The 14,315-nt window shown below is 39.9% G+C and overlaps 2 protein-coding genes across 4 annotated transcripts in view; one reads left to right on the forward strand and one right to left on the reverse strand.

The window, feature by feature from the left end:
• CDC40 (cell division cycle 40) overlaps positions 1-14,315 on the reverse strand; it is a 56,775-nt gene that overhangs the window by 33,068 nt on the left and 9,392 nt on the right. For 2 of the 3 annotated variants that reach the window (XM_050951379.1, XM_050951380.1), the window contains exons 2-5: positions 13,478-13,564; positions 9,934-10,063; positions 2,701-2,784; positions 613-752 (exon numbers count right to left, since the gene is read on the reverse strand). In XM_050951379.1, the coding sequence (XP_050807336.1) occupies positions 613-752; positions 2,701-2,784; positions 9,934-10,063; positions 13,478-13,564 (441 nt within the window). Of the gene's footprint in view, positions 1-612; positions 753-2,700; positions 2,785-9,933; positions 10,064-13,477; positions 13,584-14,315 lie in introns of all 3 variants that reach the window. The other variant, XM_050951378.1, reaches the window with a different exon arrangement.
• WASF1 (WASP family member 1) overlaps positions 9,355-14,315 on the forward strand; it is a 234,296-nt gene continuing 229,335 nt past the window's right edge. The window contains exon 1 of the mRNA XM_050951388.1: positions 9,355-9,572. The gene's annotated coding sequence lies outside the window, so the exon portion shown is untranslated. The remainder of the gene's footprint in view (positions 9,573-14,315) is intronic.

Raw genomic sequence — 14,315 nt, forward strand, 5'->3', positions numbered from 1 at the left:
TATAGGCTATAGCAAAGGCTCTCTCTACACTACAGCTTATATCAGCATAATTTATGTCACTCAGGGGCGTGAATAAACCGCTCCCGAGTGATATGTTACACTGACATAAGAGCTGGTGTAGTGCTGTGTCAGTGGGAGAGCTTCCCCAACATAGCCACCTCCTTTCATGGAGATGGTTTTATTATGCTGACGGAAGCGCTCTCTCTCATCGGCATAGAGCGTCCTCACCAGCCGCGGTGTGCCTGCGCCATTGCAGCACTGTATGTGTAGACAAGCCCTAAGTGTCAATGATTGAAGAGAGGCAAGCCTTGTCTTTTTTCCTACTAAAGAGTATTTCTTGACTATTCTTTTTAACTAGATGCTTCTGATATCATACAGCAGCTACCCGCAGGCCAACAAAATAAATACAAAATCTCTTCTAAAACCACTGTCCAAATTTTCAGACATACAGTACTTAAAGCACTATCTTCAAATGTATCATTGCCACAGTGCTTTTGGTCTCCACTGGCCTATACTGGTGAAGTCACAAGATTTCTTCCATACCTAGGTCTCTGCCATGGTATGCCACTGTGTTGCTAAATTCCTACCCAATACACTTAAAAAAATGCTCACTTCTGAGGGCTTCGCTACTTCTTTCTCATCCACATATTTTGCCCATGGTCCCAGGAAGCCATCAATATTAGATGCATCATTCTCTTTGAATTTCTTCCTTTTTTCTATTTTCTTTTGTCCTGTTTCAAATACTGTTAAACCTGCAGGAAGAAACATAACACTATACACACTGACGTTTATGCAACATTTAATGTCAAGAACACTAATCACTGTGTTTTCAGTATAGAAACGCCAAGTAATATCAGAATGGACGAGGTCTTCAGGATCACAATGCTGCTTCACTTATCTGCTTATGAATGCAGCTAATTTAATCCAAAGTAACGAGAAGATGAGTAGGCTGTAAGATTCTAGGTATGGATGGATGGTTGTTATAATGGACTTAACATGAGTCAAAATACATGTGAAGTCCACAAAAATATATTTATCATTACTCTTTTGCAGCCACATGAACACAGTGACTAGGCATTTTTAATTGTTTCACACTTCGCACTCTGTAAAGTTTGGAAAACAATTGAGTCCAGACATCTCGACTTCCCTGAAAACTAAGCTTCCCTATTCCAGCACCAGATTTTTTTTCCAAGATCACTTGCCGGAGTAATAATTAGAATCCCCAGTCATCTGCCCAGTCTCCCTTCCCCACTTCATCCCAAGCATCTTTCAAGTCTTACACTGAGCTGCACGTGTTCACTAACCTACCGGGAGTGCTAAGATCTTTACATTACAAAGTAAAGTTTGTGTTTTCAGAATTTCATCATTGCAATATAAAAGCATTAAGAAAAATAGTGAGGGAAATCAAAGTGACAGTGAGTTTTAGATATTAAAGTTTAGATAATGCATTAGTTGTACAAAACCCTTCATAGGATGATATATATTTGTGATTTTTAAAATCACGTGTACACTCAGAAATCCTAAACATTTGCTGCATATGAATCAGAAAGTGACGCTGCCCATAAACAAAAGGGAAAGAGCCAGTGTACTGTCAAAGCAAACAAACAGTACACCTTATAAATAAAAATAGAGTTTTTAAAAACTTTCAGCTAAACTACAGATGTTATTAGTAACAGGTTAAGTTTTAATTTTAAATACGACTTTTATCTTGACTGCCTCTCTCCCCAATAGAATTGCTGTGAAAGGAGCTCTAAAATCCTCAACTTCACTTTTAAAGGAGAAAGTGAAATTAAAGCATTTTAAAAACGTTCTTTGAAAATAACATCATGAACAAGGTACAGCAGTATGTATTAATTAAATATAGGAACAAATTTCATGCTATATGAGGGAAGATGTTGCTAGTGAGAAGGTGCTTACATGAGCATAAACTTCAAATGTAAATAAACCACTTTACTAGAACTAAAAACATTAAATGTGTTACATCGAAGTAGTAATTACAGGCCCTTCTGCCTCTGGATGAAAATCTTGCCACTGGGCTACCTTTTTCTTTTAGGGGGTATTGGGAGAACAGCTCCATTTTGCTAACTATTGACAACACAAAATTGCAAGCAGAAGTGTTAAGACAAACTGGTGTATACATCATTTATCACCTTACTCTCTGTCACTGAGTAGTATGATACAGTTGATTAACCTACTTTATGCAGCTATTGCAATGCAGGAAAAGTACAATTTTAGCACAAAGCATGATGGAATAAGGATGACACTACAGCTCAACTGAACTCCAAAAATACATACCTGTTAAGTTCATTTGTATATGAAAAAAATGTTCTATTCTAATGTCAAATCATAATCTGAACTCTTATGTTAGAAAACAAAAAACAGATGACTATTAAAAACATTCACATTCCAGGGGGAAAAAAAAAAAAAAAAAGAGAAACACCCCTCTCCTCGCCAAAACTATTCTTAACCTGACCATGGAAGGGAAATTACAGTTCATTATTGAGTTTAAAAAAAAAATACACAACATTTCATCCTAGACTTCTGGTCTAAGGAGCATCTCTCTTGACACATCATCAAAAACCTTTGTTAATATTTCCTAGCATCTCACGATAGCCTATTTGTTTTCTATAAAACTGAAACACAACAGAACAGAGAGCCATTAAAACCATTTTGTTTTATATCCAGTTTGACATTACTTACCTTGATTTTTTTCAGCTTCTTCTACAGAACCAATGTATTTAGTAGCAACGTCCTGAGTATCTAGAGAGGGATCTAATGCATAACCTATAATAAAAAGCAAAAATACCAGTTGTTAGCTAAAATTTTTGCTCTGCATATGTTCTCAGAGACTGATTCTCTTCTTGGTTCTCAGAGGACCTTTGCCCCAATATATCTTCCTCAAAGCCCTATATTTAAGATATCTTCCTAAGCCAAGAAGGACTGAATGAGATATGCTTTGAAGTCCATAAACTCTTCTCCCAGCCTAGCTACTGGATTTACTGCAGAGCATTGCCTGGTGCTCGCTTCCCACTAGAGTCTGAGCATGATGCTTCCAGAGTACTCAAACCTCTTACAAGTTGAAGCAGTCACTGGTCAAGTTATTGAACTCGGCCATGTGCTAAAGTACTGAGTGCTAACCTCAGGAACAGTCCTAAAACTGAACTGTTACAGCAACATATTAATTTTTAAATGTGTATCATTCTGCATGGATACACAACACACATCCAAGAAATGCAGCATGATAATACATATTGTATTAAATAACTGGGATTGTGGTGGGAAGAACACAAGTAGATGGCACAACCTTTAATGTTATAGTAAAGATAAATAATTACATCTAGTTTTTATGGAATAGGTGCACAGAATATTTACCATCACTAATGCCATTTTTTTTTTGAGAGAGAGTGTGCACCCTCGTGGACATATAATGAATTTTAATTAAATATTGGAATGGGACAGTGTCCTTTGAAGACCCAAATAAGACCTCAGAATTCAGATAATTAAATCAAGAAAGTGAAGATGACCAACCAAATCCCCAGATAAATGCTAGAGCAAACACCACCACAGCAGCACTGTCACATGACTTGACATTTTGCTGATCCACTCAGAGAGAACCATGACACTAGAAAAGTCTCTCCATGGATATCCCTGCACCAGCACAATTATTCCCCCTTTCTCTTGGGGAAAGTGCACTGGATCAGCAACACTCCCAGTCTGCTCCCTAACCCACCCTTTTTTTTTTTAAATGCTGAAAGAGTCAATTGTTCTTCAAATGTCTCCAAGAGTCAGCAGAAGAGCAGAGCAACGCAGCAGATCTGCTTTTGGAATCAAGACTTGTGCTTTGGTGCTTTAACTCTGATCTGACCCTACAGAGCACTCTATACCTCCAGGTGGTCTACATGCATAATATAGGAAAGTGAAATATAAATAAATCCCTTTGTGATAAAATATGAAGGTCCATCATGCCTGTGTAATAACTTAGTAAAAATTATTCCAAGTTGTTACACAGATTATCTAAATGTTATACTAACATGTGTTCAACACAATCAAGCGGAACAGACATTGCCAATTAGATTTTACAGGACAACGGCCTGCTGTTACTGAGCCAGTCATCTAATGGGCTCCTCTAAGCCATAAGGTTTCTGTTATTAAAGCAGAGATTCTACTTTCGATACATGTCAAAATCAATGCAGTGGTTTTTGTGTCCTTGAGCTGTATTAATACCATCTCTGGGATTCATTTGCTTAGTAGTGGGAAAGAGGGACAGCAAGCCACTGAATGGAGCAACTGAATCTGTCATGGTATAATCCCCACTCTGAACCATAGCGTCCAAAAGATGGGGTACCAGCATGAATTCCTCTAAGCTCAATTACCAGCTTAGTACTTGTAGCACTGCCACCAACCAGGAATTCCAGTGCCTGGTACACTCTGGTCCCCCCAAAACCTTGCCCGGGGACCCCCTGTCCAGTCCCCCTGGATCTTAACACAAGGAAAGTAAACCCTTTCCCTCACCGTTGCCTCTCCCAGGCTTCCCCTCCCTGGGTTACCCTGGAAGATCACTGTGATTCAAACTCCTTGAATCTTAAAACAGAAAGGAAAATCCACCTCCTCCCCTCCTTCTCTCTCCCCCTCCCAGACGCTCCCTGAGAGAGAAAGTAATCCTAACACAGAGAGAAAATTAACCTCTCTCTCCCCCAATTCCCTGGTGAATCCAGACCCAGTCCCCTGGGGTCTCACCAGAATAAAAAAAACAATCAGGTTCTTAAACAAGAAAAGCTTTTAATTAAAGAAAGAAAAAAAACAGTAAAAATTATCTTTGTAAATTTAAGATGGAACATGTTCCAGGGTCCTTCAGCTATAGACACTGGGAATACCCTCCCAGCCTAAGTATACAAGTACAAAGTAAAATACACATTTGCAAATAAAGAAAACAAACATAAGCCTAACTCGCCTTACCTACCTAGTACTCACTATTCTGGACATACAAGAGACTGTATCAAAGAGATTGGAGAGAAACCTGGTTGCACGTCTGGTCCCTCTGAGCCCCCAGAGTGAACAACCAAACACTAACTGCACACACAAAGACTTCCCTCCCTCAAGATTTGTAAGTATCCTGTCCCCTGATTGGGCCTCTGGTCAGGTGACAGCCAGGCTCACTGAACTTGTTAACTCTTTACAGTCAAAAGAGACATGAAGTACTCCTGTTCTATTAACCCTTAACTATCTGTTTATGACAGAGTCAAATTCAGGCTTCAGTGGGAGCCATGCCTACTTACAAGCAAGTCTGACATTGGTCCAGTATCTTTTCTTATAGAAAAACTTTTCTACTTTATAATGGGAACGGAAAGCGTCCTTTTCTCCTACTGCGTTAGCGTGCTAGGCATTTACATGACCTGCCCTGACTCTCATTTTTCCTTCAGTTGCAATTAAAACTAGAGACATCAAGATTATATGTTGACGTTGATTGGAAAGGACAACTCCACTCCACCTTATATCTGAAAAAAGCTGGGGGTAAAAAAGCACAAACAAGCCTAATGCACATAACAGAACAATTACAGGTAAATAAATCTCTTTAAAGATGCACTCATAGTAGATTAATTCACTCTTGCAGAATGAAACGCCAAGGATGCATATACTGAAATTTTAAACAATCCCAACAGAGTAGGCAATTGAAAGACCTGCCAAAGTGAACTGTACCTTGACAGTGACACTTGAATGCAAGGATAATATACTTCTAATAAAAAAGTGTTAGGTGCACACGCTGATAGACACATTCACTTTCTAATATTCTTGGGCCCTGTAAAAATTACTAGCCAAATCTTATTCCTGCTTGGTGCTGGATCTGAGCAACAGTGCTTAGCGAATGTATGTAAAAGTCTTGCTTGTCCTTCAGACGTTACATGCACAACACTTTCTGAAAAACAAGGCCCTTTAAGGCATCTCAAGTTGTCCAACCAAAAATATGAGGCACCCAAGATCACCAGTCACTTCTGAAAATTTAGTCATCAAACTATATTTATGAAAATAAGTGATTCAGATGTCTAATAACTAGCCACTTAGACCTGGTTCTCTGAAACAACAAGGAGCTACATTGAATAAGTCATATTCACTGTAATATCAAGCTAGTGGAGAAAGCCTTTCCAGGATGGGTATGAGGGCAAGGTGAAAATGTCGGGAAGATGATTGATGAAGTGAGCCTACACCTACATACTGGTTAGTTTGGGGAATTTACATATTGCCAGCATATAAGGCAGGGGTGGGCAAACTTTTTGGCCTGAGGGCCACATCTGGGTATGGAAATTGAATGGCAGGCCATGAATGCTCACAAAATTGAGGCTGTGGATCAGGAGAGGGTGAGGGCTCTGGCTGGAGGTGCTGGCTCAGGGGTGGGGCCAGAAATGAGGAGTTCAGAGTGTGGGAGGGGGCTCCAGGCTGGGGCAGCGGGTTGGGGTGTGAGGGCTCTGGATGAGGGGTTTGGGATGCAGGAGGATGCTCCGGGCTGGGACTGAGGGGTTCGGAGAGCGGGAGTGGGATCAGGGCTGGGGGTGCAGGCCCTGGGCGGCGCTTACCTCAAGCAGCTCCCCGGAAGCAGCAGAATGTCCCCGCTCCTGCTCCTATCCGGGAACTGCGGCCAATGGGAGCTGTGTGGGCAGCGCCTGCAGACGAGGCAGCGCGCAGAGCCCCCTGGCCGCACCTAAACGTGGGAGCTGAAGGAGGGACATTCCATTGCTTCTGGGAGCCGCAGCATGCATGCGTGGAGCAGCCCCCAACCCCGATCCCCGGCTGGAGCGTGGGAGCGGGGCAAGCCCCAGACCCTGCTCCCCAGCGGGAGTTCGATGGCTGCATTCAATCAGCTGGTGGGCCGGATGTTGCCTGCAGGCCGTAGTTTGCCCATTCCTGGTATAAGAAGTATGCCCCTGTCCCTTCCAAGAATGGGGACAGAAAGAATATTGCTTACAGGAAGATAAGTACTTCTCTTAAGAAAAGTAGAATGAAAATATTTTGAGCCACAAAAACTACTTATTTTGTTTGCCAAGCAATATAATAAACAGGGTTTTAGCTGACTGAGTATTAAATTTTAAAGAATCACACATAAAACAAGATTGTAATTCTAAGTATAGTAAATAGATTAAATGGAAGGCACAGAAATCCTTCACCAATTCCCTTTGCTGCCTTTTACAAAACTATTCACCTACAAGGCCCTCTATCTTAAAACACACTTAATTTGCATTTCTAGAGACAAGTCACTGGTTAAACAAATGCCAATTGAACAAAATGGGCCCTAACAGCTGAGGTAGGAGGCCTCTGAAACCTGCAACTTTGAAGCAGGGTTACTTTACAGATTCTTCTAGTATGCTGAAGCAGAATCAGTCAGTAACACTGCTTCCCACCTAGATTTAGAGATAGCTGCACACTTCTGCTCTGCTACTAATCCAATTTACCATGAGAAATTTTTATCTTCCTTTCCCTAAACTGAAAGGCAATATTTCAAGATAAAGTTTTCTATGAACAATAGTACAATGAGACTCTAGCAACATATTTCAAGAATTCTGGGATGTTTTCAAGTAATTCATAACAAACTTGCTGATATGCTGAGACATCACAATTCTCATTTACTGCCCCTCCTAACTGAACCATCTAATGCTTCTGTGCCGGTTCTTCTGATTTACCAAGTGTAGCACAGCTTATTTGCTGCTCCACTTCTGGAACCAACCCCAGAACAAAACAAAGATCCTGTGGACAAGGTTGCCACTAGTTTCTGTTACTCATAAAAATAGGTAGAATCTACACTGCAATACAAGACCTATAGCAAGGGCATGGCTATCCCAAGTCAGCTCATGTGGGCTTGCAGCACTTGGGCTGCGGGACTATAAAACTGCAGTATAGATGTTCGGGTGTGGACTGGAGTTTGGGCTCTGAGTCTCTGCAAGGGGGAATGTCTACACTGCAGTTTTATAGCCCCGCACCTCAAGCCCCGCGAGCCTGAGTCAGCTAACATGGGCTCAGACTCGGGCTGCAGGTATAGACATACCCAATGAGTTTTGCACTTATAAAATAGGACAAGTGGTAGCTGGTGCATATGGAAACAAGCAGCAACAAACCAAAGAGGAAATTGAAAAAGAAAATTTGAAGATACACCTCTACTTTGATATAACATGACCTGATATAACACAAAGTCGGATATAATGCGGTAAAGCAGCGCTCCCGGGAGGGCGGGGCTGCGCACCCCAGTGGATCAAAGCAAGTTTGATATAACGCGGTTTCATCTATAATGCGATAAGATTTTTTGGCTCCCGCATACAGCATTATATCGAGGTAGAAATGTATACACATTAAATAGTAATTTCTGACATTTGAAAGAATTACTTAAAATTTGATACTTTATCCTCACGATTTTCTGGGTAAACATGGCTCCCACTGACTCTAGTTTTCATAATTTAAACCTTGATGTCCCAGTCCTGCAATTGATAGCACACAAGCAGATTGCTGCATGGGGCTCAGCATGTGGGCAGACTGTTGTGCCATGCAATCAATTGCAGGATCATGGCCTTCATAACACAGTTTAATTTAGAAAGCAATCTGCATACGCAGATCTTTTAAAACAGCGGTGGACTGAGTATTCTATGTTATTAAATAATTTGTGTGGAAATTTCAGAACCTACCTGGTGGATAACTTATGCTCTTCAAACTCTCATACTTCAGCAGAAAGAGGTCATGTCTATAGTACCACTTACATTGACAATACTTATGTTGCTTGGGGTGTGAATACTCCACCCCCCTGTGCAACGTAAGTTACACCAGCATAAGCACTACCGTGCACAGCACTACGTCGGTGGAAGAGCTTCTCCTGCTGACACAGCTACCGCTGCTCACTGGGGGGTTGATTACTTATGTCGACAGGACAGCTCTCTCCCATCAGCATAAAGCAGCTACACAAGAGATCTCAGAGCAGTACAGCTGCATCACTACAGGAGCGCCACTGGAAGCTCTCTAGTGTTGACATCGCCATAAGCATACCAAATTAAACTGTATATTTTAAAAACTGATACATTATAAACAAATATTAAGTGAAAAAATAAAAGCCTTGTATGCTGAAATGTACAAGAAAACTTGTTAAAATGTCATTTAAATACACAGCATATACTTTGCACCTGAAAAAGCTCAGAAATCCACTTGCTTTTACATACTGTACATTTTCTATGGCACTGTTTCAATCTGAAGAACAAGAGCAAAACGAGCTTTATGCCTTTTCACAATGTAGCTTTTGAAAGCTAAAAAAAGGTCTTTGAGATGAATTAACTGGTTACTATGGCAATTGCCCATATGGATCTACATGCATAAGGAGATGAGTGCCTTTAGCAAGAGCTCAAAGCTTCTAGCAAGCCTCCTCGGAGTCCATACACTCTCATGCTGCTGAGACAGAAAACCTTAAAAAAGGGTGTTGGCACCAACCACCCGTCCACTTCCTTCCATTAACTCAGAAATCATGAACAAAATACTGAAGAAGTGGGGAAGGTGGGTGGGAAGTGTGGATCCATATATGCAACCATCATGAAGAACCAGTTGCTATGGTAAGTAGCTTTTTTAACTTTCAGATAGCTACACCGTGCTAGAATCATAAGCCTATTGTGGGTAGGTTCTGTCACAATTTTTTGCCAATTTGTTAAAATGTGAAATTGTAATTTCTATCTTCTACATAACCACAACTAATGAAGGGTTTAATTAAAGTGGTTCAGAAGAAGGTCTTGAATTTGATTAACATTTCAGAGGGAATAACTGAATAACATTTCCAAAATAAATGCCATGATCTATAACTGTGCAGATTCTCATTTAATATTGTTTTGTAAGTCTGTTAAAGGCCCAGCCACACATTTGAGAGTGTAAGACAGAGATCAGCCTCAAGGGTTAAATATAAGGAGTTGCACGTCTTACCATAAGTTGCAAACGTTCTTCTTTGTTGTTCAAACATGAAATCATTGATGTGTGTTGGTTCTGCATACCCAGAAAGCATATTCCTAGGTGCAGCCATCTGCTGAGTCCTAAACGGGTTTTCTGGACCAAACTGCATCAACAAAATTAAAAGTATTTAAAAGGTTGTACACTATTCTAGAAGCAAGAATTAGTTTCTTGCTAAGTATTTTGTGATCATCTATAACGTTCTATAGCGCACGAACTGTGCGACTTTCAAGAAGGGCAGTATATAGTGGCTTTAGCTTACTTTCCCTTTATGGCTACTGTAACTGAATATATGTCAGAATAATATTTGTACATTATATTATATACCAATTAGAATAGGAGTTTCTTTATGCATTAAATAATTTTCTTGGTGGAGCTTCTTGCCCACAGCACTGTTGGCAAGGACAATTCAATAATAAAAAAAATTTACTCCACACGCAAAACCTCCCATTAAATAGGTAAACAATGCAAACGTACAGAAGAAAACAGGAAAGGGGGAAGGGGAAGCTAAAACCACATAGTATTATCCTTTTTGAAAAAGTCAAGCCCTAGAGAACTCTTGTACCAATATAGAAATTACCTTGTAAAATCTTTATCACTCAAAGAAAAAATGTGATATCATCAGCAGCATCAGCTGCACAACTACAGAATATAGACAATTCATACACAAATGAACACTTGTTTTCTAAAGAAAGTGCAGTACTGTACAATTTCATATTTGTATATTGGTTAAGTGAAGTATCCACATGGTTCACAGAGAGTTGCATAGGAGAGTTTACAGAACTGGATATAGTATATAGTTACAGCAAAGTGATGAGTTGGGATGGAAGAGCTGAAATGCAAGAGCAGAAGTTTCTTTAGACCTGCATGGCAGATCTTGACTTGTATATTCTGCCCTATCTGAATGGATTTCCATGCAAGTCAACAGGCTCTCTCAAAATATGGAGAACAGAATATTAGAGTTGAGCACCACTGTGTGGAGCACAAAGGAGGAGAATTTAGCCTCTGTCAGAGTAAAAATAACTACCAGCATTGATAAGCAATGACACATGAATGTTTGCATAATAGTACATGTGTTTATCACACACTATCATCACACACTTGAGCAGGTCTGACATTCCATCCAGGAGTGTTGTGGCCAATAAACAAGCCCATTCTGGACTGGGCAAACAGAATGAAGCGCAGGTAAGGCTCATCTAGATACTTACATATGAGTGCAGATTAAGTATTCCCCATACCTGGCAAGAGCACCAGTACTGAAATAGTGCAGAGCTGTCTCCCAATACTGTAACATGTCATGCTCACAGCACATGGATGTTCTCTTCCCATGTTATTCACTCCTCCCCAATTCCCAAGGAGAAATTAGAAACTGAATATTTTATCTGTATTTACCAAAGCAATCTCTCAAGCATTTTTTAAATGTAAAATTGACGACCACAAGTAAGGTTTACTATGTTATTAGTTGATTCAACTAGAAACTCTATGGTTGTAACATTTAAGACACTAAACTATCATATCTTACAGAGGCTGCATATTCTTGCCTCAAAACAGATGATAAACCCTTTTTGATTCTGCTTCTTTTTATCTCGGAAAACTCAAACTGTACTACTTATTGGCCATACATACCAAAATTGGCTCAAGCTTTGCAAAAAAAATAACTGCCGGCTCTGAGCAGCTGTGATTTCAAGACTATGACAGCTGCATGCATTAAAGCTAAGTATATTACCTTTTACACATGTTGCTTATTCCCAAAGGTGTTTTCCTGTGCTGAATACCAATCTCAAGATAAAATTGTTTTTAAATGTAATAATTTGACACATTTTAGAGTGCACATAATAGAATTAACCAAGCCTCCTCTTTCTTGAAAAAAGTTTCCTATTCTCTCCCATCTTAAAACCTATTTTTTCTATTTTTTTCTTATGAATTTCAAAAGGAGAGAGAATCATTTAATCCATTAGATTTTTTTTGTATACTCAATTTCCAGTCATATGCCAATAAAAGCCTTTAGTGCAGAATTCAAGTACGGATCAACAGAACTATTTCTGATTCTGTACTTGCTTGCCCATACCAAATCAGGCCATGAAACCAGTTTGTATGTTATATTGTCTCCAGCAATACCTAACACCTGATGCTTCACTTAAAAGAAAAAACACTCATAACTCACCAGCCAATTCCATAATAATTACATAGGAAGATACAAAAATTTCTTTCCTAACCCTTGGCAATGAGATTTTAAACACTGAAGCATAAGATTTGATTACCCTTATCTTGAATATTACTAGTCATAAAAGTATCCTGTCCTTTGAAGAAGAAAAAAATATTATGGCTACATCCTGATCAGATTCAGAGATGTGTTTCATATATGCAGCACCAAATATACTCAACAGGATTTACGCATGCTGAATGCTGCCCAGGATCAGCTCCTTAGGCTTGATCTCCTGTGGCAGTGGATTCCCCACGTCGACAACATGCTGTGTAAAGAACTGTACTGGTTCTCAGTTTACTCCCCTATAATGCTCTTAGTCTCATCACGAGATAGAAGTTAACAATGAATGATTAAATTTTCACTGTGATATTCCATTTTACATTCCCAGTCTTTCTAAAATTTCTTGTTAGATGCCTATAGCACCATTCTGTCTATAATTACAACTTCTGGCAACTGCTCACTGATTAACATTATGAGTAGACATCAAAAGAACTGAGACGACAGGACACTTCAGGATGTTCAACCAGGTAATCTCCTGTACTGGCTTCTTAACAGCACAATGCTCCACATTATTTGATTTCCACCTTTCCTACTCTATATACTCTATAGCAGGGATTGGCAACCTTTGGCATGCAGCCCACAGGGTTAGGACCCGAGCAGGCCAGGCTGGTTTGTTTACCTGCAGCATTCGCAGGTTCAGCCAATCATGGCTCCCACTGGCTGCAATTTGCTACTCCAGGCCAATGGAGGGTGCGGGAAGCGGCACAGGCCAAGGGATGTGCTAGCTGCCGCTTCCTGCAGCCCCCATTGGCCTGGAGCAGTGAACCGTGGCCAGTGGGAGCCGCGATAGGCCAAACCTGCAGACGCGGCAGGTAAACAAACCGGCCCGGCATTGCCAGGGTGCTCACCCTGGCGGGCCGCAGGCCAAAGGTTGCTGATCCCTCCTCTATAGTTCGATAGAGAAGAGCTCTTACAATTCTTCTCTTAAAATAGCTTTAAAATAGTTTAAAAAATTATATTATAAATGTACGTGACATTCTCAGGGTACCTGTTTGTGTTATGTGGCGTCTTTCACAGTTCACCCAAGTTCTTATCTTTACTTTAAAAGTCCAGAAGCTTGAGGCATCCCTGAATTGAGGGAGAACTTGAGGAACTCTATATTTATATTTGAAGAGGACAGGCATTGCAATGTCTGAATTTCACATTAGAACAACTTTAACATGACACATTCCTTTTAAGCCATATACTTTTCTCAGTGGAATGCCAATTAATTTGGAAGACTAACATTTCTGGTTTTAATAAAAATCTTCTTACCTCTGGTGCAAACATGGTGTCGTAAGTGGGATTGTACTGAACTTCCTTGATTGCAGGATCAAGGTGGACTCCCGTCTCTACATCTTCCTGAAATACAACAAAAGTGCTACTGAAATGTAAAAAAACCTTCTCATATATAGCTAATCTAAAATACCAGATGCTAATTTGACTGTATGGGGCACAGTATGCTTTTTAAATTATACCTATATAATTTTGCTTTTAGTTATGAAGAAAAAAATTAGGAAAAGCTTGGTAAGAATTCTCATTCATCAGTTAGAAGAACAAAACTTTGACAAGTTTTTAATTAAGGCTCAAGTTTACCCATATAGTTGTAAGTGCAATTAAAAAAAAAAAACACACTCAATTTTCTAACATCTGCCCCCATATACCCATTAGCCTATTGGAGAAAAAGCAAAGTACCTTGGGAAAAACCAAAACAGCAGGATCTTGGGAAATTTTTTAGAAGGTATTTCTGTAGATACAGGGTTATTAGGAATTTCCTCCATCTATTAATTCTCTTTCACACACACAGCTTATAAACAGAACCCTATGCAAACTTTCCTCCCTCCCTGATGCAGATGTCTTTGTAAAGATGCCAGGTACCAAGAATCTCTGTTAGTCACTATGTTCCCCTATTTTTCCTTCACAGCTGCCAAGATTTTATGAAGTGACCAGTGATTTTGGTGCATAACTCTACATATACTTTAAAGTGGCCCAATTTTCATCCAGTGCTAAACATCCATCTCTGAAAATCTGACATCTCAGTTGGGCTTCCACATATTGGGGCATTAAAATCATGTATCACTTTTGAAAATCTTGGCCTCCATCCTCAACTCCA

This window comes from Gopherus flavomarginatus, chromosome 4 (assembly GCF_025201925.1).
Source record: "Gopherus flavomarginatus isolate rGopFla2 chromosome 4, rGopFla2.mat.asm, whole genome shotgun sequence".
In the NCBI taxonomy this organism is placed as follows: Eukaryota; Metazoa; Chordata; order Testudines; family Testudinidae; genus Gopherus; species Gopherus flavomarginatus.